Source organism: Ruditapes philippinarum, unplaced genomic scaffold (genome assembly GCF_026571515.1).
Source record: "Ruditapes philippinarum isolate M1 unplaced genomic scaffold, ASM2657151v2 ctg608_1_1_1_1, whole genome shotgun sequence".
NCBI lineage: Eukaryota > Metazoa > Mollusca > Bivalvia > Venerida > Veneridae > Ruditapes > Ruditapes philippinarum.
Window position 1 is genome coordinate 948,287 of NW_026859254.1, and position 18,582 is coordinate 966,868.

The window sequence follows — 18,582 nt, forward strand, 5'->3', positions numbered from 1 at the left end:
ACAAAACTTAAATATTGTTGTCCCCTTTGAATATGGATATCAGACTATTTTTAATTTTTATTGTTAGTATTGACCGTATAGAGATAAACGCCACAGACCAAGATCATGCAACGAGAAGGTGCCTGATGGTTTCGGTACCGTCAATTTGCATGGAAGCAAACAGGCTAAGTTGGTGTAGACATTTTATGATTATACTCATGTTTGTTAGTGTATATAGTAAATATATTTTGAATAAAATGGTAAGAATATATATAATTGTGTTACATATTAGAAAGTTACTCAAAGTTTTTACAAAAATTAAATAAAGTATTATGTTGGTCAACCTTTAAACCCCATGTTTACAATAAATCATTTACAATTGTCCTTCTATATAGTATACTGTTACATAAGAACATAAATGAGGCAGCATAATTGGACACGCACACACACGCGCACGCACACAAGTAAATACATGTCCTTTGTAAAAGATGCTCATCTGTTTTCTATTCTTTCTGTTTATGTTGAGAATCACGTTCTAAAATCAAAGAAAATCGTTACTTATCTTCACTTGCGGGTCAACATAAAACCATAAACGATAGCTTATCGCATATTCTACATTAATTTAGGACTTGATACTACTAAAGCTTAAGGTGAGAGTTGTTATCTTTTAATATTGTAAATCACAAAGTTTATTTCTGTTTAAAAGGTCGGATGTGATATGTGTTGAATGTATCTAGCAAAAGTGTAGAACAATACCGCTGGAATTCTCAAAAAAAAGTAACTCATTTAACCATACTTCATTCTTTATCCGTATTGTCATATATTATTAATTGCATAAAAAGATAAATTTATATAAGGTCTGTCTTATTTAATTTCTTCATATCTAAATGTTAAATTTGTGCTTAGGCCGGTGCAAAAGGGATTGAACTCTAGCTTGCACTATCCACTACCGTCTAAACTCAACTGTGCAATATTTTCAATTGTGCCGTTTTTTTTGTGGTGCTCTTTAGAGATTTCTGTTGCAGGTACCTGGCACAAAATGACTTATATATCAGCCACAAAATCCATATTTTTATTATCAATTTGTGTGTTCTTATTCGAAAGGACAAACGGACACATGCTAGGAATCGATAAAGGTAATCATGATATTGATATATTTTTACGGGACACGCAACATTTTTTTTATTTCGACGTAATATGATCATCACCGTTCTACACCTTCTGCTCACTTGGTAATGCGTTGGACTGTAAATCGGGCGATACGATTTAAATTGCCAGACGGTGCAGGTCAGTTTTGTTCTGATTGATCATGAAATCCTTTCTATGGTCAATCGCACCGTACCTTTCCTCTGGCTTGTACATAATTATATCAGTTCCTTGCAAAAGTAAAAGCACTAGTAGTGATAAACTGCCTGAAAGTCTGTCCAGGAACGATGCAGTGGTTGAACTCTTGGTTGGTAAATTCAAAGATGAAAATATATTGAGAACACACAATGAATATAATATGTGAAAAGTAGGAAAACATATCCGAAGGCAAAAGCATATTACTAATATGTGTATTTTTCACCTATTTGTTATTCACACGTTGAACAATAATCTGATATTTTATAAAACTTTAATAAATAAAAAAAAACGAGTAGCCAAAATAATAATTTGTATTTGTATATTTCACATCAATTTTCTGTTGTTTTAGAAATAGAGTTGTTTCAGACGCACATTTAAATGAAAATATATTATGCTCATTTGTACATACTGTTGTTTTTAAGATGACGGGATAGTACTTGACAAGAGATTTATACTAACGACAAATTCCAAGCAAAGTAAGTAGTGTATATATCGCTGCAAAACTACATTTAAGGGATCTCCGCTGAGGTTATTGGACATGACGGTACTGGAAATATTTTTCCGAGATTTGTATAACATTTGATGAAGTTCTTTTGCATATTTGCAAATCATTCCTCCAGAATCGTCATGTTTATTGTGCATAATGACCCAAATATGAAAAGCTTAGCAACGTTTTTCACTCAAATTTGATAATGAATCAGAAAAATAATTGAGTGTCAACATATAATTTATTTGAGCATATGTTTTGTTTATCATTGCAGATGCTTCCATTGTAAGTGTTTCACTTAATCTATATACGAATTTCAAATTATATATTGTGGGTTTTTTGACATCTGTTGAGCTCCTGTAAAAAGTAATGCAATAAGTAAGACTTAGCAAATATACTGACCAGACTATAGACTCACCAAGTGTGGGGAAGTAGGGCTGGCCCTTTCGAATTTGTAAGTTTACAACTTCCTTTTAGCTTGACAAAGTAATGCTAATGTATCACTTTCGGGTTTCACCTTGCTAACACTTAAAAGGCATCGAGGATATCTAAAGCCTAAAATTTAAACGTCATAATGGTACGGTATAGACTGATACCCAAACATTGCATTGAAACAAAGGACACGTCATTTTTGGCTTTATCAAAATGCATTAGACCTATAAATATACTCTCGTTCTTTCTTATATTGTGCTATTATTATTTTCTGAATGTTCCACTGATAGATTGGACCACGTTGGAGCAATTTTCATCATGTTCATTAACTTGTGTTCCCGGCTTTGAGAAGCTTACCCAAGTATGTTGTGACACTGGCTTGAATGCAGTGTGTTCCAATCTGCCTTGGACTTCACTCAAAGCAAAATTAGGAACATGTGTTGGTACGTATTTGCTATTTATTAGCGCTGGCATATCTTGGAAGCATTTTTGGCCAAAGGTATTGTAAATAGTAGAGTTAGATAATTGTAATAATGAACAGTTACTGTATATTTTGCGTATGTTATTTACAGTAAAAAAACGGTTATTTTCTTAAAAAATGAACTACTATTATATGGGACGCAATAGCTACTTTGTTCACAATGTATATAAGTTATTTTTTAATCAAAAAGAGACGGCTTTTCTGGTAAGGTAATAAAGGTGTCTAATGAACGTATTCACTAACTATTCACATATAAGTGTTTTAAATATTGCCAAGAATCAGTTCTATCATTGGATAAACTAAATATTCATCTAGCTTATGAAGGTCGGACGTTTTGCTCTTGTATTAGCTCATTTCTTATATAATGTAAGAAGAAACATTTTAGATCTTTCTCCTCAAGTAAAGCTTCTATGACCTCATGTGGTCATTACTATGTTGGCATGACCAATGGCCTAACCACAAAATGACGGTAGCATTTTATCTTTCGAACAATTAACAAATTTAATACAGAAAAAGGAAGTAAAAAAACATGAATATAAGAAAATAGTGTGTGCACGAGGCCTATGATGGAGAAAATTCAAAATCAGTTTAACATTTGATTAGTATAGAAGAAAATTATCTTTAATCTCAATTGAAGAATTGAAATGCATTTTCAGATTTAACAGCATATGGCATTACGACGACAGGTATGTTGAAATTAAGTTATTGTGTCTTTTCTAAAAACAACATAACAGTTTTCCTCCATCACAATCTCTTTGTGGATAATTATAGAGTGAAAGAACGTAGAACTAATATACCATAGCCATACTTGACAATAATCAGCAAATATGCATGAATGTTTTTACATTGGTTAGTAAATAATTTACACGTCTGGAGACTTGTTTGAATAGTGCTAGACTGTGGATCATTGCTCAGCATTGTTCAACATTCAAGATAGGCTTTGTGGATTTATGGCGTGTAATGTCCCATAATAATATTCAAACAAGTTATTATTCATATAGAATTTAAGGTAAATTATAAAATTACATAAGGTTATAGAGGTTGGGGCCGCTGACTTCACTTCAGTGTAGCTATATTTTTCTTGTCCTTCGGTATCATTGAGTCCAGCACATTTAAGTGTTGAGAACTGAGTACCGCCAAAGCCGGTGCTAGAGGGCGTGAGGGATGTTGCAATTTTTCATTATCCCTCATGTACAGACTCAATCAAACAGAATCTGCAATGTACATGTTATTTTGCTGTTTCAGTGCTTCCGAGGGCACTTTTTTTAGATATTGGAACCACATCTCACGTTTCAGCAGTTGAAATTGTGTCGTCCATCGTGACCTTATTATAAATGAATGAAAGTATTCACTGTGACTACTCACATTCTAAATAAATCTTAACATGTTACGGTAAAAAATATAACTATTGATAAACTTTTGAAAAATAAAAACAAAAATAATAAAAAACCAATATATCGCCATTATATGAATTACGTAACTAACTGCTCTTATATCTATACAATTATAAAAGTTCAGAATTTTTTTACATTACTTGATGTTGAAAGTAGCAAATGCAATCATCAATATGTCACAATTCGTTCTGATCCTTATTAATTGTTGAATGTCTCACTGTTGAGGTATTTTCAAGCAATGTCCACAACACCTTTTGATGATGTATCCTACTATTTAAAAAACAAAAACAAAAACTATTATAGTAGTTTGTTACTCTGCATTTATACATGCTATAGATCATTTGCTTTTGTTTTCGATAGAGTCCTACTAATCTAAATATTTTTTTTACTCGTAACAGCATGGTCATCTCTCAAGCAGTTTGCTGCTTGTTTTCTTTCATGTGTACCTGGGTTTGAGAAGCTGACGGAAGTTTGTTGCCAGACAGGACTTGATGCAGTGTGTACAAATCTGCCATGGGATTCGCTAAAGACAAGTCTTGGCCAGTGTCATGGTAAATTTGCAAAGTCTATATATTCTGACAGGGAATTTATTTAATAAATAGAAGATAATTATAAATGAAGTTTTTCATCTGGGGCTGACTGAACTATTTCATTAGTTTAAGGAAAATTTCTTTCAATTTGTACAGCATTAAATATATACAGTAAGCATATACAAACATACTGATAGATTAAATGGATTGGAAAACAAGTCAAGTGTGACTATTTTTGAACATCTTTCAAACTTCCATAGGATTGCTGTTGTTAAAGTAATACAATGATTATTATTCCATTTACAGTTATGTCATCTCAATGTCTCAAAAAATCGACAATAACTATCAATAGATTTAATTAAAAAAGTCATTCAAATGGCATTTGATTATTTAAACTTAATTTAAAACTGAACATGTCATATGCAGATAGGAATTGCATATAGCGTTTATATTTTCAGCACTTAGTCCCTGCTCTTCAAACCCGTGCGTTCATGGTACGTGTCATCAAAATAGTAGCACTTATCAGTGCACGTGTTCATCTGGATACAGCGGTGTATTATGTGATAAGCGTGAGTATTTTTTTTAAATATTGTTAATTGAATACGATACGACCCTTACAAGTCGGCATTCTCCGTTTATTTCCGTTCTTTTATATAGTCAACAGCCTGAATATATATCGACGAAATGATCATGAAGAGAGTCAAGCTGTTGCACTTGACGCTTTCCGATAAACTGAAAGGGGCGAAAAATACCGATGTTTACCGAATTTAAAGGATCATGAGATTTTAAGCAATGTTATGGATTTCAATGCTGTTGTACATTGTCTGAAATATTTTTAGTGGTTCACGCCACCTAGCACCGGCTTAAGTGGTTCTTAATTGTCCAACAATGTTGGAATAAATGATCCCGATGGAAATGAATAATATTATAACACTAAAGTGATGTATGACCCAACTTTCTAAAGCCTCTGTTGTAATAAATCAACATCTGGAACAGTGTGATCCCTCGGAAGAATTATTCACATCAAAATTAAATAAAAATTGCAGACTTGATTTGATTAGTAGTAATACATGTACTAGTATGTACATGAGGGATAATGAAAATAAATGCTATAGCGGTACTCGATTTTCAAGATTAAGATTGTTGGAATCAATGATTCCAAAGGATCAGAAAAGTCTTCAGTCTACCAAAAGTATGAGTAATGGTAACTTCTTTACCTGCCAATAAGAAAGGTCAATCACAGCGAAAGTGACCTGCACCGCTCGGGAATCGTGTATAAATAGTGAAGTCAAAGTTCCTACCTCATTCGATGATGGCAACAATTCACCGAAATCAAGGTCATCTATTGATTAAGTAATAGCACTTGCGGGTATCACAAATGGCAAATCACCTAACTACGCACACATGCTTTATAAAAGACATTTTACACCCCTTCCACATCCAGACCACTCTAGAACCACCAAAGGATAATTAAGCATTACGAAACGCTCACGAATACAACATCAAATCTAACAACTTATTACGATTGTGCCATGAATATCTCTCGACGCAATTTTTTCTTTTGTTTTTAAAAAAACGACTCATCAAGGACTGTGTATATTCGCGTACGGTACTGTAAAATTCAAGTAATTGTTCACGCCCCCGAGCAACGGCTTAAACAGAATGCAGCATTTAAACACGAAAATGATAATGGCAATGTTGCCATATTACCTTTGTGTGCCAGGATAATGGCGATTCTTGCCGAATACTCAAATTTTACTTACATGCGCTTGTATTTACTGCATATTTATTTTATTCAACAGAAATTTTATCATGCGCGAGCAGTTCATGCGTTCACGGATCTTGTATAAATGTTGGGACACGATTGTCTTGCAAGTGTGATATAGGCTATACTGGTGTGAATTGTGATCAAGGTAAAGTTTTTTATTAAATTAAATTTCATTTCACTAATAAAAATTATTTAATATGCTAAACACTGAATGTAAGAGCTATGCATCGATCAATTGTGTTTGGTGAATCCATCTAACACGGTAGTTTCGGAAAGTTGTCGCATTTTACTTTACGGCTGTTTAAGTGCTTTGTCAATTCAATAGTTAGGTCATTAGCGCCAAAATGAAGAGGGATGTTTTAAGTGCTCGGCTTTTATCGAGATTTTTCCTACTAATTTTGAAAGTGGCCTTAACAAGGGATTAACAAATATAAAAGTCAATGTATTTGCTATTGCTCATGGGTGTAGGGACTTTTATTTCAAGTGATAAGTCACTGTGCATTATCTATTACCATTTATAATATGTCAAGTTACGTTCGTTTTATATAATAACTCGTAGGTTATAAATCATTGGTCGAAAGGTGCAAATGATGCACATATGATGACAGGATTGTAAAATTGCACTGATGCAATGTAGTTGTAAAAAAGTGCGTTTTCATCACCTGAACATTGCTCGCACATTTGCTATCATACCATAGCTTATTACCACCTTAATATCCCAATTTTAACATGGTGCCACAGCGATTTTCATTACACTATCGTAATTTTTCAGTTGTACTATCATTTAATCGCGTTCTAGCCATCGTACCACCGGGTTACACCATCATCGTTCAATCGCGTTCTAGCCATCATGCCACTGCGTTACACCACCATCGTCCAATAGCGTTTTTTACCACTGTATCATCTCATTGCATCATCTTTCAACCGAGTTTTCAATATTGCACATTAACGTCTGCAATCATTCCATCGCACGTCAGTAGTTATGTGATCGTACCATCAAGAGTTGTTCCATTGTGCCAGCCAGAGCTATTTCTCAGTCAATGCACAGCGTTTTGAACATTGTGTAATCACAATTTCATCATTAAAATTAAATAATTTCTTATGATGAAAACAATCTATTTACTTCAGATGTCAAGAATTGTAAGGATGTTTTAGATAATCACGTGACCAATCACTCTGGAAGCGGAGTCTATACAGTGAAGATTAATGGTCATCTTACTGACGTCATGTGTGACATGGTGACGTCAGGGGGTGGATGGACGGTAACACAGTTTCAATAGTTGTTACAGTTAAACCCTAGTATTGTCAATTCTAATATATTGTCGCTTATTGAAAGCATTTGAAGATAGTGTATTGAGATAACTATTTCTGTTAAACCTTATGGTTTTCTTGTGTTTTGAAATATAATAATTTGTCTTAATGTGGTCTATATTAGGGTCGTCGTATGAAGTTTGCAGCAAATATTTAAAAAGATTTATCCCTTTTTCTTAGATAATTAATTTGCTGGCACCATTAGTGAGTATCTACTCTTGCGCAAGCCTTCAGGTCAATTGAGTCAAGGTCAATGTCAAAAAAAAGATTTCCTTAATTCCTATCTAGGCCGTGGTTTAGTTTTATGAAAGCAGTGTTTAACATTTTTTGTTGTTCCGAAGCAAAAGTTATAAAGTTTCCTTGAGTATTAAGGTTTAAGTCGGCATTGTCAATGCACTTTCGGGGAGCATTTTGCGGTTCCATTTAGCGGAGATCTTGTTTATCACAGGTCATCATGAATAGAGAAAACAACAAACAGAATTTTGGAGACCAGAGTTTCTCTTCCTATGCAGAAGGGTTTGGAGATGTATGGAGCAATTTTTGGGCAGGTGAAATATATTTGTTTTCAAATTGTTAAAATAATAACATCTCCTTAGTGACTGGGTTTTAAGTCCCTCTTACACCTTAAACGTTGTACTTATGTGACTAATCGTCACCTATGCATGCTTTATAAATTCTGATCTATTTCAAATTTCCATTTTCGTTGTTTAGCTCATTGTTTTCTTGTTTAGGGCAAACATATTTTTTTACTTGGGGACTTCACGCTGCTTTTAATGGAATGACATTCCAAAGTCACGATATAAGTTCCATGATAACCACCAGATGAACACATCTGCGGGTGATTTAAAATTCAAAACTCTACCATTTCCTGTTAAAATCTCCTTCAGGCGGTGCTAAGGGCCGAGGACGGAAATTTTACTTTTCAGTACAGTACAAGAACAGGCTCAACTAAACCGAGACTGCAACATTGTAAATTTTGTAGTTTTGGACTTTCTTTAGTGATTCTATTTCTCTTTGTCTTTTCAAGTTCTATAGGTGGTGAGAGTTCAAAGTGTCATTGTTTGGCTGAAGATACAAAAAAATTCAATCTGATGTTTAAATTCACCTTTGTACCAGTTGAACATTTTAAATGAAAAAAAAAAAACCAGTCATATTTGAAACCATGTCATTAAGTCTAGCTACCGCATATTTGTCAGTCATGCACCACTTTAATAATAATAATAATAATAATAATAATAATAATAATAATGATAAAAATAATAATAATAATAATAATTGAAAATAATAATAATAATAACAATTATAACAATAATATCTAGAACTGCCTCTGACATGGCGTGAATACCCCCGCATACCACTTTGTCAGAATCAACAGTGGTCATTCAGAGTTCACGGACAACCTCCCACCCAAATATGAGGGTAGTAAGCCAGTGCAAGTTATGTATCCTACATGTTTTTATGTTTTAGTGGCAAAGATCAAAGTGTCCTTCACCTTTGACCTGATGTCAAAACTGAAATTGCAACGGCATGCCTTGAACACCACCCCCCCATCCATGCGGCTTTGTCTGTGGGTGTTTTATGATAAATTTATGATAACATAATTACATGTTTCATATGTGAAAATGTCAAAATCAATACAATGTATGCAGGCATTCCTAAGCATTTGAGCACACAAGCTTTTTGTACTAAAGGTCCATGTGACCTTAACCTTTGTTACAGTCACTTAAAAATCAATAGGGGTCATCTAATAGTCATAACTAACCTCAATACTAAATATGAAAATTGTAAATCTAAGCATTTTTTAGCAATTGAGCGGACAAGCTTTTATCAGGCAAGGCCCCTGTGATCTTGACCTTTGACCCACTGACTTCAAAATCAATCCTAAAAAATACTAATCGTGACTAACCTTCATGCCAAATATAAAGACTGTGGGTCAAAGATTCTTTAGTGATTGGACAAGCTTTTATCAGTCAAGGTTCCTGTGACCTTGACCTTTGATTTGGTGACCTCAAAATCAATATGCTAATCATGTCTACATCCATGTCAACTATAAAGACTGTGGTTTAAAGAAATCTTAAGTTATTGGGAGGACAAGTTTTATTCAGTCAAGGCCCCTGTTACCTTGACCTTTGACTTGATGATCTAAAAATCAATAGAGATCATCTACGTTACATGACTAACCTCCATGCCAAATATGAAGATTTTGGGTCAAAGGATTCTTAAGTTATTGGGCGGACAAATATTTTTCAGTCAAGGCCCCTGTGACCTTGACCTATTACTTGGTGACCTCAAGATTAATAGGGGTCATGTTCTTATCATGACTAACCTCCATGGCAAATATGAAGATTGTGGGTCTAAGGAATCTTAAGTTATTTGGCGGACAAGGAAAAACCGACGGACGTCAGACGGCCGGAAGCTGATTTCAGTATACCGCCTTACAACCTTGTTGTGCGAGGGTATAATAAGAATTGACAACGCAACGCGCAAAGTGTCCCAAAATTAGATACCATAGGAAGCCCATTTGTATTTCAGTACTTTGATTTTTTTAGGCTTGAAGAAAATGAACGGTCTTACAAATGATGGTCGTCGATACCAGTTAAGAGTGGAACTAGTACTGGCGAATGGAAGCAATTACTTTGCTACGTACGATGACTTTTCAGTCGGGCCACCAAATGATTTTGTTTTGCATGTCGGCAGATACATGGGAAATGCGGGTATATTTTCCGATTGTAATTTTAAAACAATTTTGATAATGACTGTGTTAAAATACATTAATAGATAAAAACATTTACATTTCAGGTGTTCATACATGCGTAGGACACATTGGCTTATTGTTCATCTGTCCAGGAATATTTAAACATTACTAATAGTTTAAAACATTGTTCAGTCCTTAAAACGTTTGAGAGTGTCCTCCCATATACTAATACCCTTAAACGATAGAAAATGTTCAATATGCAATACTCTTGAAGATAAATATCATTATGTTATTAAATGCATTGTATTCAGAAGTAACACACACTTATATACACAAGAAGTTTTTGAACAGACCAAATGTGTATAAATTTAAAGAAGTATCAATTTCAGATAATAAAAAAGTGATACGAAACCTAGAAATATTTGTTGAAAAAGCTTTTAAAATCCATCATTTAATTATCTGTTATGATAAAAATTATATATTTGTAAAACCATTAGTAGAAACAATCTCATGTAGTCATTAATATTAATATAGTGTCTAAGTCTACTGATAAGTAAAATGTCTTTTTTCTTTAAACTATGCATACTATTTAAGTGATATATATTTCCAAAAGATGATTGATATATTCTACGGCAACTTTTAACACTTCATTTTTTTCTTGTCTCTATGGCGAAAGAGTTGTGACAAATGAATAATGTTAAAAATACATTGCGTGGTATTTCATTGTTTGAGATGTGATAATATTGTTGAAATATCTCCTCTTTATATAAATATATTTTTTCGGTAAGGCCGATATGTTTAAGTTATTACCATTACAAATGAATTAAATATGCATCAATGATATTCTATGTTTCTTGTCTTAAAATGTTGCAAGAATCGTAGATATATCCAGCACATGAATATTACTAACCTCTAGTTTGTTGAATATATATAATTTCTCATAGGTTAAAAACTTTAATTATTTATCAAGTATATGTTTTTGATATCATTTATATCAAATGATACTATACATATATGTGTAAGTTAAACACAACATTAATGTATTAATACTTGAGGAGTTTGTCGTTATGACCTTCTCCGATATTGTCATCATGCTATATTAAGTAACCCATATTTATGTTAAGTAATGTCGACATGTGCACTGTTCATTGTCTTGAATTATGCTATTATCATGTCATCACGGGCTTATAAGCAATAAAACTATGTCTATGTCATTAAGGTGATAAGGTCTGTAATATGGTAACCTATTATGTTAATAGTGTTATTATTATTAGGCATAATAACAAACGACGAAAGACTTACATATGCATTCTATGTTAAAAATCAAATAATATACATATACGTATTCATATAGCAAATTATAAATTGTTCTAGAACAGAATACTATTATTTATCATATTAAAATGTTCATACTAAAACATTACAACTTTATCAACAATATTTTTCAAGCACTTTTTATTCATTATTTTAAAATTCATTCATTTAAAATTGCTTTAACACAATCAACAGGTGACTCGCTCTCTAAGCATAACGGGTATGGATTTACTAACAAAGACGTTGATAATGACAGTAACCCATCTAACTGCGGGGTCTATCTACACGGTGCTTGGTGGTTCCACAGCTGTTATGACTCGTGTTTGACGTGCCCGTATGAAACTCCCGGTTCACACACATGTCGCTCTTTCTCTTGGAACACCCTTGCATACTGTATTGCGCTTAAATCCGCGCGAATGATGGTGCGCCCTATGTAGGAAAGTTTTGATTTATAAAATAAAAGTAATAGACGTTTTTGGTTGTTCAATTATGAGTTGTGTTTTATTGTAAAGTATGACACACGGAAATCGTGTTATGATTCATCGTCAATTAAAATTAATTTGTACGAATGCAGCCAATGTAGTGATATATTTTGTTTGAAACAAATCGTTCATTGTATATTGTTTTCTTAATCACTAGCATGCGACTATAATCGTTTTTATTTGTTTGGGTCGTCAGACTAAACAAATAATGGTAGCGAAATTTCAGGCCCTGATATGCTTATTTGCAAAATCCGAAGGTAGTCCATCACGAATTCTACGAAGCAGTTACTCCCCTTTATAAGTACACAAATGCCGAAAATTAAGGGGAGCTCACTGCGTAGATTGTCAAATGACAGGCGCATTATTTTTAAACCTCTGAGGGAAGAGAAAATAATTCCCGATTGATAAATTGTGTAAATCTTTAACATTTCCGCAAATTGCCGGTTTTGTTATGCATTTTAATCATTGAAAATTGCACGGATGATTGTGATCGCCTAAATTAACATTTGTTATTTAGATTTTCTGAAAAATAAAGTTAAGATGTTGACTCAAGGACATGACATGATTATTTACATCAGTGTTAAACAACAGGTCAACCGTAAAAAATATCTCGAAATCAATAATGATTACAAACCCTAAATATAACTTAGAATAATATGGTTTGCTTCAAGTTGATTTCTTATAATTCCTCGTTGTCCAGGAATTATACGCTCGCTTCAGAGTCGATAGGTCTATGGTTCGAATCCCAGATAAAGCAACTTTTTATTGATTGTTTTAATTGTTTAAGCCAAATACAAATTAACTGAATATCAGTGTTGCATAAAGCCTCATTGGCAATTTACTACAGATATAACACTGGAGACAGCATTGCTGACACTATACAAATATATATTGGTTTAAAATCTCACAACCTTCACTTTTCTGACATTTTGAGACCAAAACAAATTCAGCGCCTTCTGTGCTTTGATTATTATATACTTATCTCTGAAGCTCTTTTATATTTGAACAAATAACCGTGACTGATATGATGTTTTTGTATTAGTCTATTACAAGTGAGTTTTTGTGCTGAAACCTTGAAGTATTATGCAACACATAGTTTGGCCATGTGATGGAGATAAGAGAGATATAAACACATTAGGGAAATATAAACAAGGGAGACCACCGTGAAACAACTACGGAAAATGTCTAGTTACACGGAAAAAATCCACGAAAGGCACCAACGGGGGAAAATAATACCAAAATTTATCATTTTAGATATTAATAGGGAAAACAAATACTAAATATTATCTCTTTCAGGCAATACTCTAGCTTTGCTGGTAGAGAAAGTGTTGGTGTTCTTTTATGAAAGATATGACATTTTATATGGAGCAAGAAGAAATCGCCGGTCCTGGAAACTGCCATGCCTCGCAGGAATCCCGAGGCCTTATACATTTGGTTAGAGGTTTTTGCCTTATATTGCTGAAAAGATGAACATTCAAACTAATTCAATTTCCAATCCGCAACTAAGGCACACAAATGGTGTTGGAAAGGTTGGTACCGAAAAGGCGTTTTTCTACAAAAAATAATAAATTTTTTATAGGGAAAGTACAAATCGCGGTACAAAATTGACCATCCCACGCGCTGAAATTTCAAAGCTATATTCCATGATGTGACTTATATTAATGTAAAAGAGAACTTCCAAACTTATACAATTTCCAATACGCAACAAAACAACATATACTTATTATTATTAACGGTTGGCACAAGAAGGAAAATGTGACCAGTTATATAAAGAAATCCGGTCTAAAAAGATCTTGTCATGCGAATTCTGGAGGCAAGTATTCCTAGATTAGAGCTTTGCGACTTACATTGCAGTAAATAGAACCTCCAAGATAAAACAATTACATATTCGCAACAAAATCACACAAATGGTGATCGCACGGATGGCACCAGAAAACTGTGATTCTTACACAAAACAGTACATATTATACACAGAAAGGACTAATCGCCGGTTAAAAAAAAATGACCATAACACGTGGAAACCTCCAGGTCATAGCCCTTTTGTCAGAGCTTTGTGCCTCAAAATTACGTTAAGAAAAAACCTCCAAAGTAATACTATGTCCATTTCGCAAAGAAACCACACAAATGTTGTTTCAAAGGTCGGCACAAGACAATGGAATTTTTTTTTCGAAAAATATGACACTTCATATAGAAAAAATAGAGAAAGAACAAAATTTCAGTCCAAACAACGACAAGTCCACGCGGTAATTTCCAGGTCATATTCTTTGGACTTGAGCTTTGTTTTTTACATTGATGTAAAAGAGAACTCCAAACTAATGCAATTTTTGGAAAGGTTGGCACCAGAAATGTTTTTTACGTATCTCCAAATTAATACAATTTTCAATCTCCAACGAAATCACACAACTTGTGTTGTGACTGTTGGCACAGTTGGTGTTTTGTATTCGAAAAATTGTACAATTTATAAGAAGGAACAAATCGCCGATCAAAAAAAAGTAAAAAATAAAATATAATAACCCCCCCCCCCCCCAAAAAAAAAAACAAAACACATTGCTACTAGGAAAAACACCTTTCTTCGTGGAAATCTCAATGCTATATTTCTTTGGCTAGAGCTTTGTGGTCTAACATTGACTGATACTACACTAACGGCTTTAGAACAAAAATTGAATGGCACTTCAAAGCCACATTTGCTGACGACAAAATTTTGCCATATATATTCGCAAGTACAAGCAATTGACAGTCCTGTTAAACTGGAAATGTAACAAATGAGTAATCGTTACATTTTTGTATAATTATAGCTCTTATCATTAGTCATCATTGATTCATCATTATTCATCAATAGTCATCATCATCATCATCATCATCGTCATCATCAACAACAATACCCATATCATTGTTATTTCCTGCTATATTATGATTAAAACACCATTATTAATTAATTTGGTGCATAATCCATATATGCAATCATTGCATTATGATGAATGAGAAATTTAGTTACTGATGTATGCACCTTCGAGGAAGTGACAAGTCATGGCCATATTCATTGGGCTACAGCTTTGTGTCACATATTAACGTGAAGAAGAACATCAGAACTACAGTATATAATCCGCAACGAAATCACACAAATGGTGTTAGAAAGGTTTCCATTTTTTCACGAAAAACAGGTACATTTTATAAAGCGAAAGAACAAATGGCCGGTCAAAAAAAACCCGACCATATCACGCTTATTCGGACTCGGGCTCCAACACACCTGGTCTGCTTCGCGCTTTCCTCTTTGTTATTGATTTTTTTTATCACAGGTGCCATCTCATTCAATGTTTTAATACACGGGTACCCGTCCTATGACAGTACATAAAGAATGCAAAAAACGCGAAGGATGGAATAAGACTTTATAATACAGGTAGTCGGAATTTGACCGCAATTATTCGGCTTGACATTTATTCAATAAATCAATAAATAAAAATAAATAAATGAATAAATAAATGAATAAATAAACAAGTGCAAATAAATTATATACAATCATGTGCGGAAGTATAAATTTATGAAATTTAAAAAGCAGCACAGCCAAGAATAGCCTGTGCATGAGCAAAGAGGGTACCGTTCGAGTAGATTTCGCAAAGAGGGTACCGATATAGATATGCACAATGTACACGGTCTATGGTGTTGTGACAGCTGTTGTGATTCATGTTTAACGTGTCCGTAAGAAACGCCGGGTACCACAGACTGTCGCTCTTTCTCCTGGAACAGCAATGCTTCCGCCACTCATGTAATATATATTTTCATACCACTGAAATCATTGAAAATAAAACCTGTTGAATATCCTCAATGCTTTCTTATTAAATGATATTTTTCATTATTTATATATTTATTTAGAGAAGGTAACGCGTTTAGTTTCAGTTCAGTTTTTATTAAACCAAGGCATATAATATGCAACTGGTTATAACAAACAAACAAACACACTGAAACAGAAAAATAACAGTCAAAAATCACTAATATCACAATATAAAAATACAATTATGACTAGCTAAATAAACAAAAAGGAGATCATATTGTTCATTTCAAGAATATATTTCATTTAGAATATACTACAGCAATCAGCCAATGTGGCCTTCTGAAATAGAAAAATAACATCAACAAAACATGAATATAGGAACAAAATATAATGACTTACACATGTATGATATGTGCCTAATTGCTAGAAAATGAAGATAACTAAATTTGTTTATTTAACTAAATTATCAAAGTGATTGACTCATTCATATACTTTCGATAGATACACATTTTAACAATTCATTCATTCATTCATTCATTCATTCATTCATTCATTCATTCATTCATTCATTCATTCATTCATTCATTCATTCATTCATTCATATTAAAAACTTCTTTTCTTTCTTTTTTCTTTAAAACATTTACGATTGTCATCAACAGGTTACGTGTTTACACATCTGCGGATGCAGCTTAATTTATTAGGTACTTCACAATTTCATGTCTAAGTGCTATGGGCTGCTTGAGCCGGTGTTTGGATGTGCGGATCGTGGTTTGCATGCACATAACTGTACGGTCCATTAAAAGGCTTGATTAAACCGATACTGCAACATTTTTTATTTTGCCGTTTTGAGTGTTCCTTTGGGATTCAATTATACTTTATTCTATTTTTTATTGCAATTGTGAAATGTGTTTATATAAGCATATGAATATTCGTTAGTTGACATTACTCGCCTCAATGTTTGAGTATATTTGATTCAAACTAAATTACTACTGTTGATCGAATACCGGAAAGTCTGCGCTCGGGGAGGGAGGGGAGTCAGGGGACAGGGGAGCATGACAGCGTCTGCACTTCTTTATTATCTCTTATGAACAGAATCAATTCGACCAAATCTGCGCTAGTTTTTACTCTCTTTTTACTCTTTTTACTTTTGCTTCCTAAAATTAGCAATTTTTAAGAAGTTTTAATCAAGAGTTTTCTTTTATATTTGTAGCTTCTTGATTTTTTTTTTGTTTTTGAAAGAAACTAAAATGAGTAATACACTCAGTTGTATCCGGTATAATAGAATGCATACCCCTTCCAATACCTTAAGTAATGAATGTATTTCTAAAATACAACAGTGAAGGTCACGAGCGTCTTATTCTATGTTTTAAAACTATTCTTTTCAGGTTATATCATAACTAAAATCAATGTGAGTATGTTTTTCTTTTTATCTCAAAATTAATATTATTTGAATGCTGAAGCTCTAAGCAAAAACATCTTTGTATTATGTAACTTTTATCGCAATTATTGAACAAGCTAAAAGGGTTTTTCATTATTTTATCGCAAATATAGAATAAGCGAAAAGTTCTTTACGTAATTTTTATTGCAAATATTGAAAAAGCAAAAATATCTGTATGTAATTTTTACCGCAAATATTGAATAAGTGAACAGATCTTCAGGTATTTTTTATTGCAAATATTTAATAAGCGAAAAGATCTTTACGCAATTTTTTATCGCAAATATTGATAAAAAAAAGATCTTAAGGTAATTTTTATTGCAAATATTGAATAAGCGAAAAGATCTTTACGCAATTTTTTATCGCAAATATTGAAAAGCAAAAAGATATTTAAGCAATTTTTTATTGCAAATATTGAAAAGCAAAAAGATCTTTACGTCATTTTTATAGCGAATATAGAATAAGCAAAAAGGAGAAATAGTCATTGATTAGTGTATTTAATTTATTGAACGAGTTAAATAAAATCATACAAGCCTCTGGCGAGCATAATACTAATATTGTTTTATTCAGTTTGTTCAATAAATTTGCATTGAATCTACACGAATACAATGTTCTAAAAATGTTTAAAAAAATGTTTATAGTATAATGCCAACTTGTGCGCGTTTTAACGCTATGTTTGTATCAACCGCAAATGACGTCACATCAAAGTGTAATTGTAATATAGGCTATAGAGTAATATCGTTTTTATTACAAGGGTTCATTACACTCCTGTGCCATGGTTTATGTGATAAATTGTTAACGAAAAGTTGTTCTTGTAAACGACAAGAATAATATAATAGCAGACAAAAAAAAAATGAAAATATGTAAAATATCCATTTTTAAACATGCAACCAATATTCCCCTACACATTTAAACTACTAGTACTCCGCTTCTTTATTTATGTCGTTTTAATGTGAAATTATTTAAACTATATGGAAATTGAATGTGTAGTGCCCCCCCCCCCCCATTTTTACAACATATTGCCGTACGTGTATGATGTTTTATTGAGTGGTTGAAATTATATTTTGTCCTATGAAATCGTTCCATTTTTCAGATTTCTTGATGCATTGAATTCATTTTTATCATTGCCATTAAACTTTTAATACTATCCCATTCAATCGA

General features: G+C 33.0%; 1 protein-coding gene across 1 annotated transcript; it reads left to right on the forward strand.

Moving 5' to 3' along the window:
• Positions 1 to 631: 631 nt before the first annotated feature.
• LOC132755835 (neurogenic locus notch homolog protein 1-like) lies at positions 632 to 12,209 on the forward strand. The gene is made up of 12 exons (XM_060746765.1): positions 632 to 754; positions 1,005 to 1,115; positions 1,746 to 1,799; positions 2,533 to 2,685; positions 3,380 to 3,409; positions 4,516 to 4,668; positions 5,106 to 5,216; positions 6,450 to 6,560; positions 7,544 to 7,677; positions 8,175 to 8,274; positions 10,276 to 10,440; positions 11,931 to 12,209. The coding sequence occupies exons 2-12, from the start codon at positions 1,019 to 1,021 to the stop codon at positions 12,170 to 12,172; spliced, it is 1,350 nt and encodes a 449-aa protein (XP_060602748.1). The 5' UTR covers positions 632 to 754; positions 1,005 to 1,018; the 3' UTR covers positions 12,173 to 12,209.
• Positions 12,210 to 18,582: the final 6,373 nt, after the last annotated feature.

Bases quoted from the DNA above. Each gene is read 5' to 3' on its own strand.
- LOC132755835 (XM_060746765.1), top strand. From the start codon at position 1,019: ATGACTTATATATCAGCCACAAAATCCATATTTTTATTATCAATTTGT. The intron at 1,116-1,745 runs GTAATCATGATA...GTTGTTTTTAAG, and splicing joins CATGCTAGGAATCGATAAAG to ATGACGGGATAGTACTTGAC. The intron at 6,561-7,543 runs GTAAAGTTTTTT...TATTTACTTCAG, and splicing joins TGGTGTGAATTGTGATCAAG to ATGTCAAGAATTGTAAGGAT.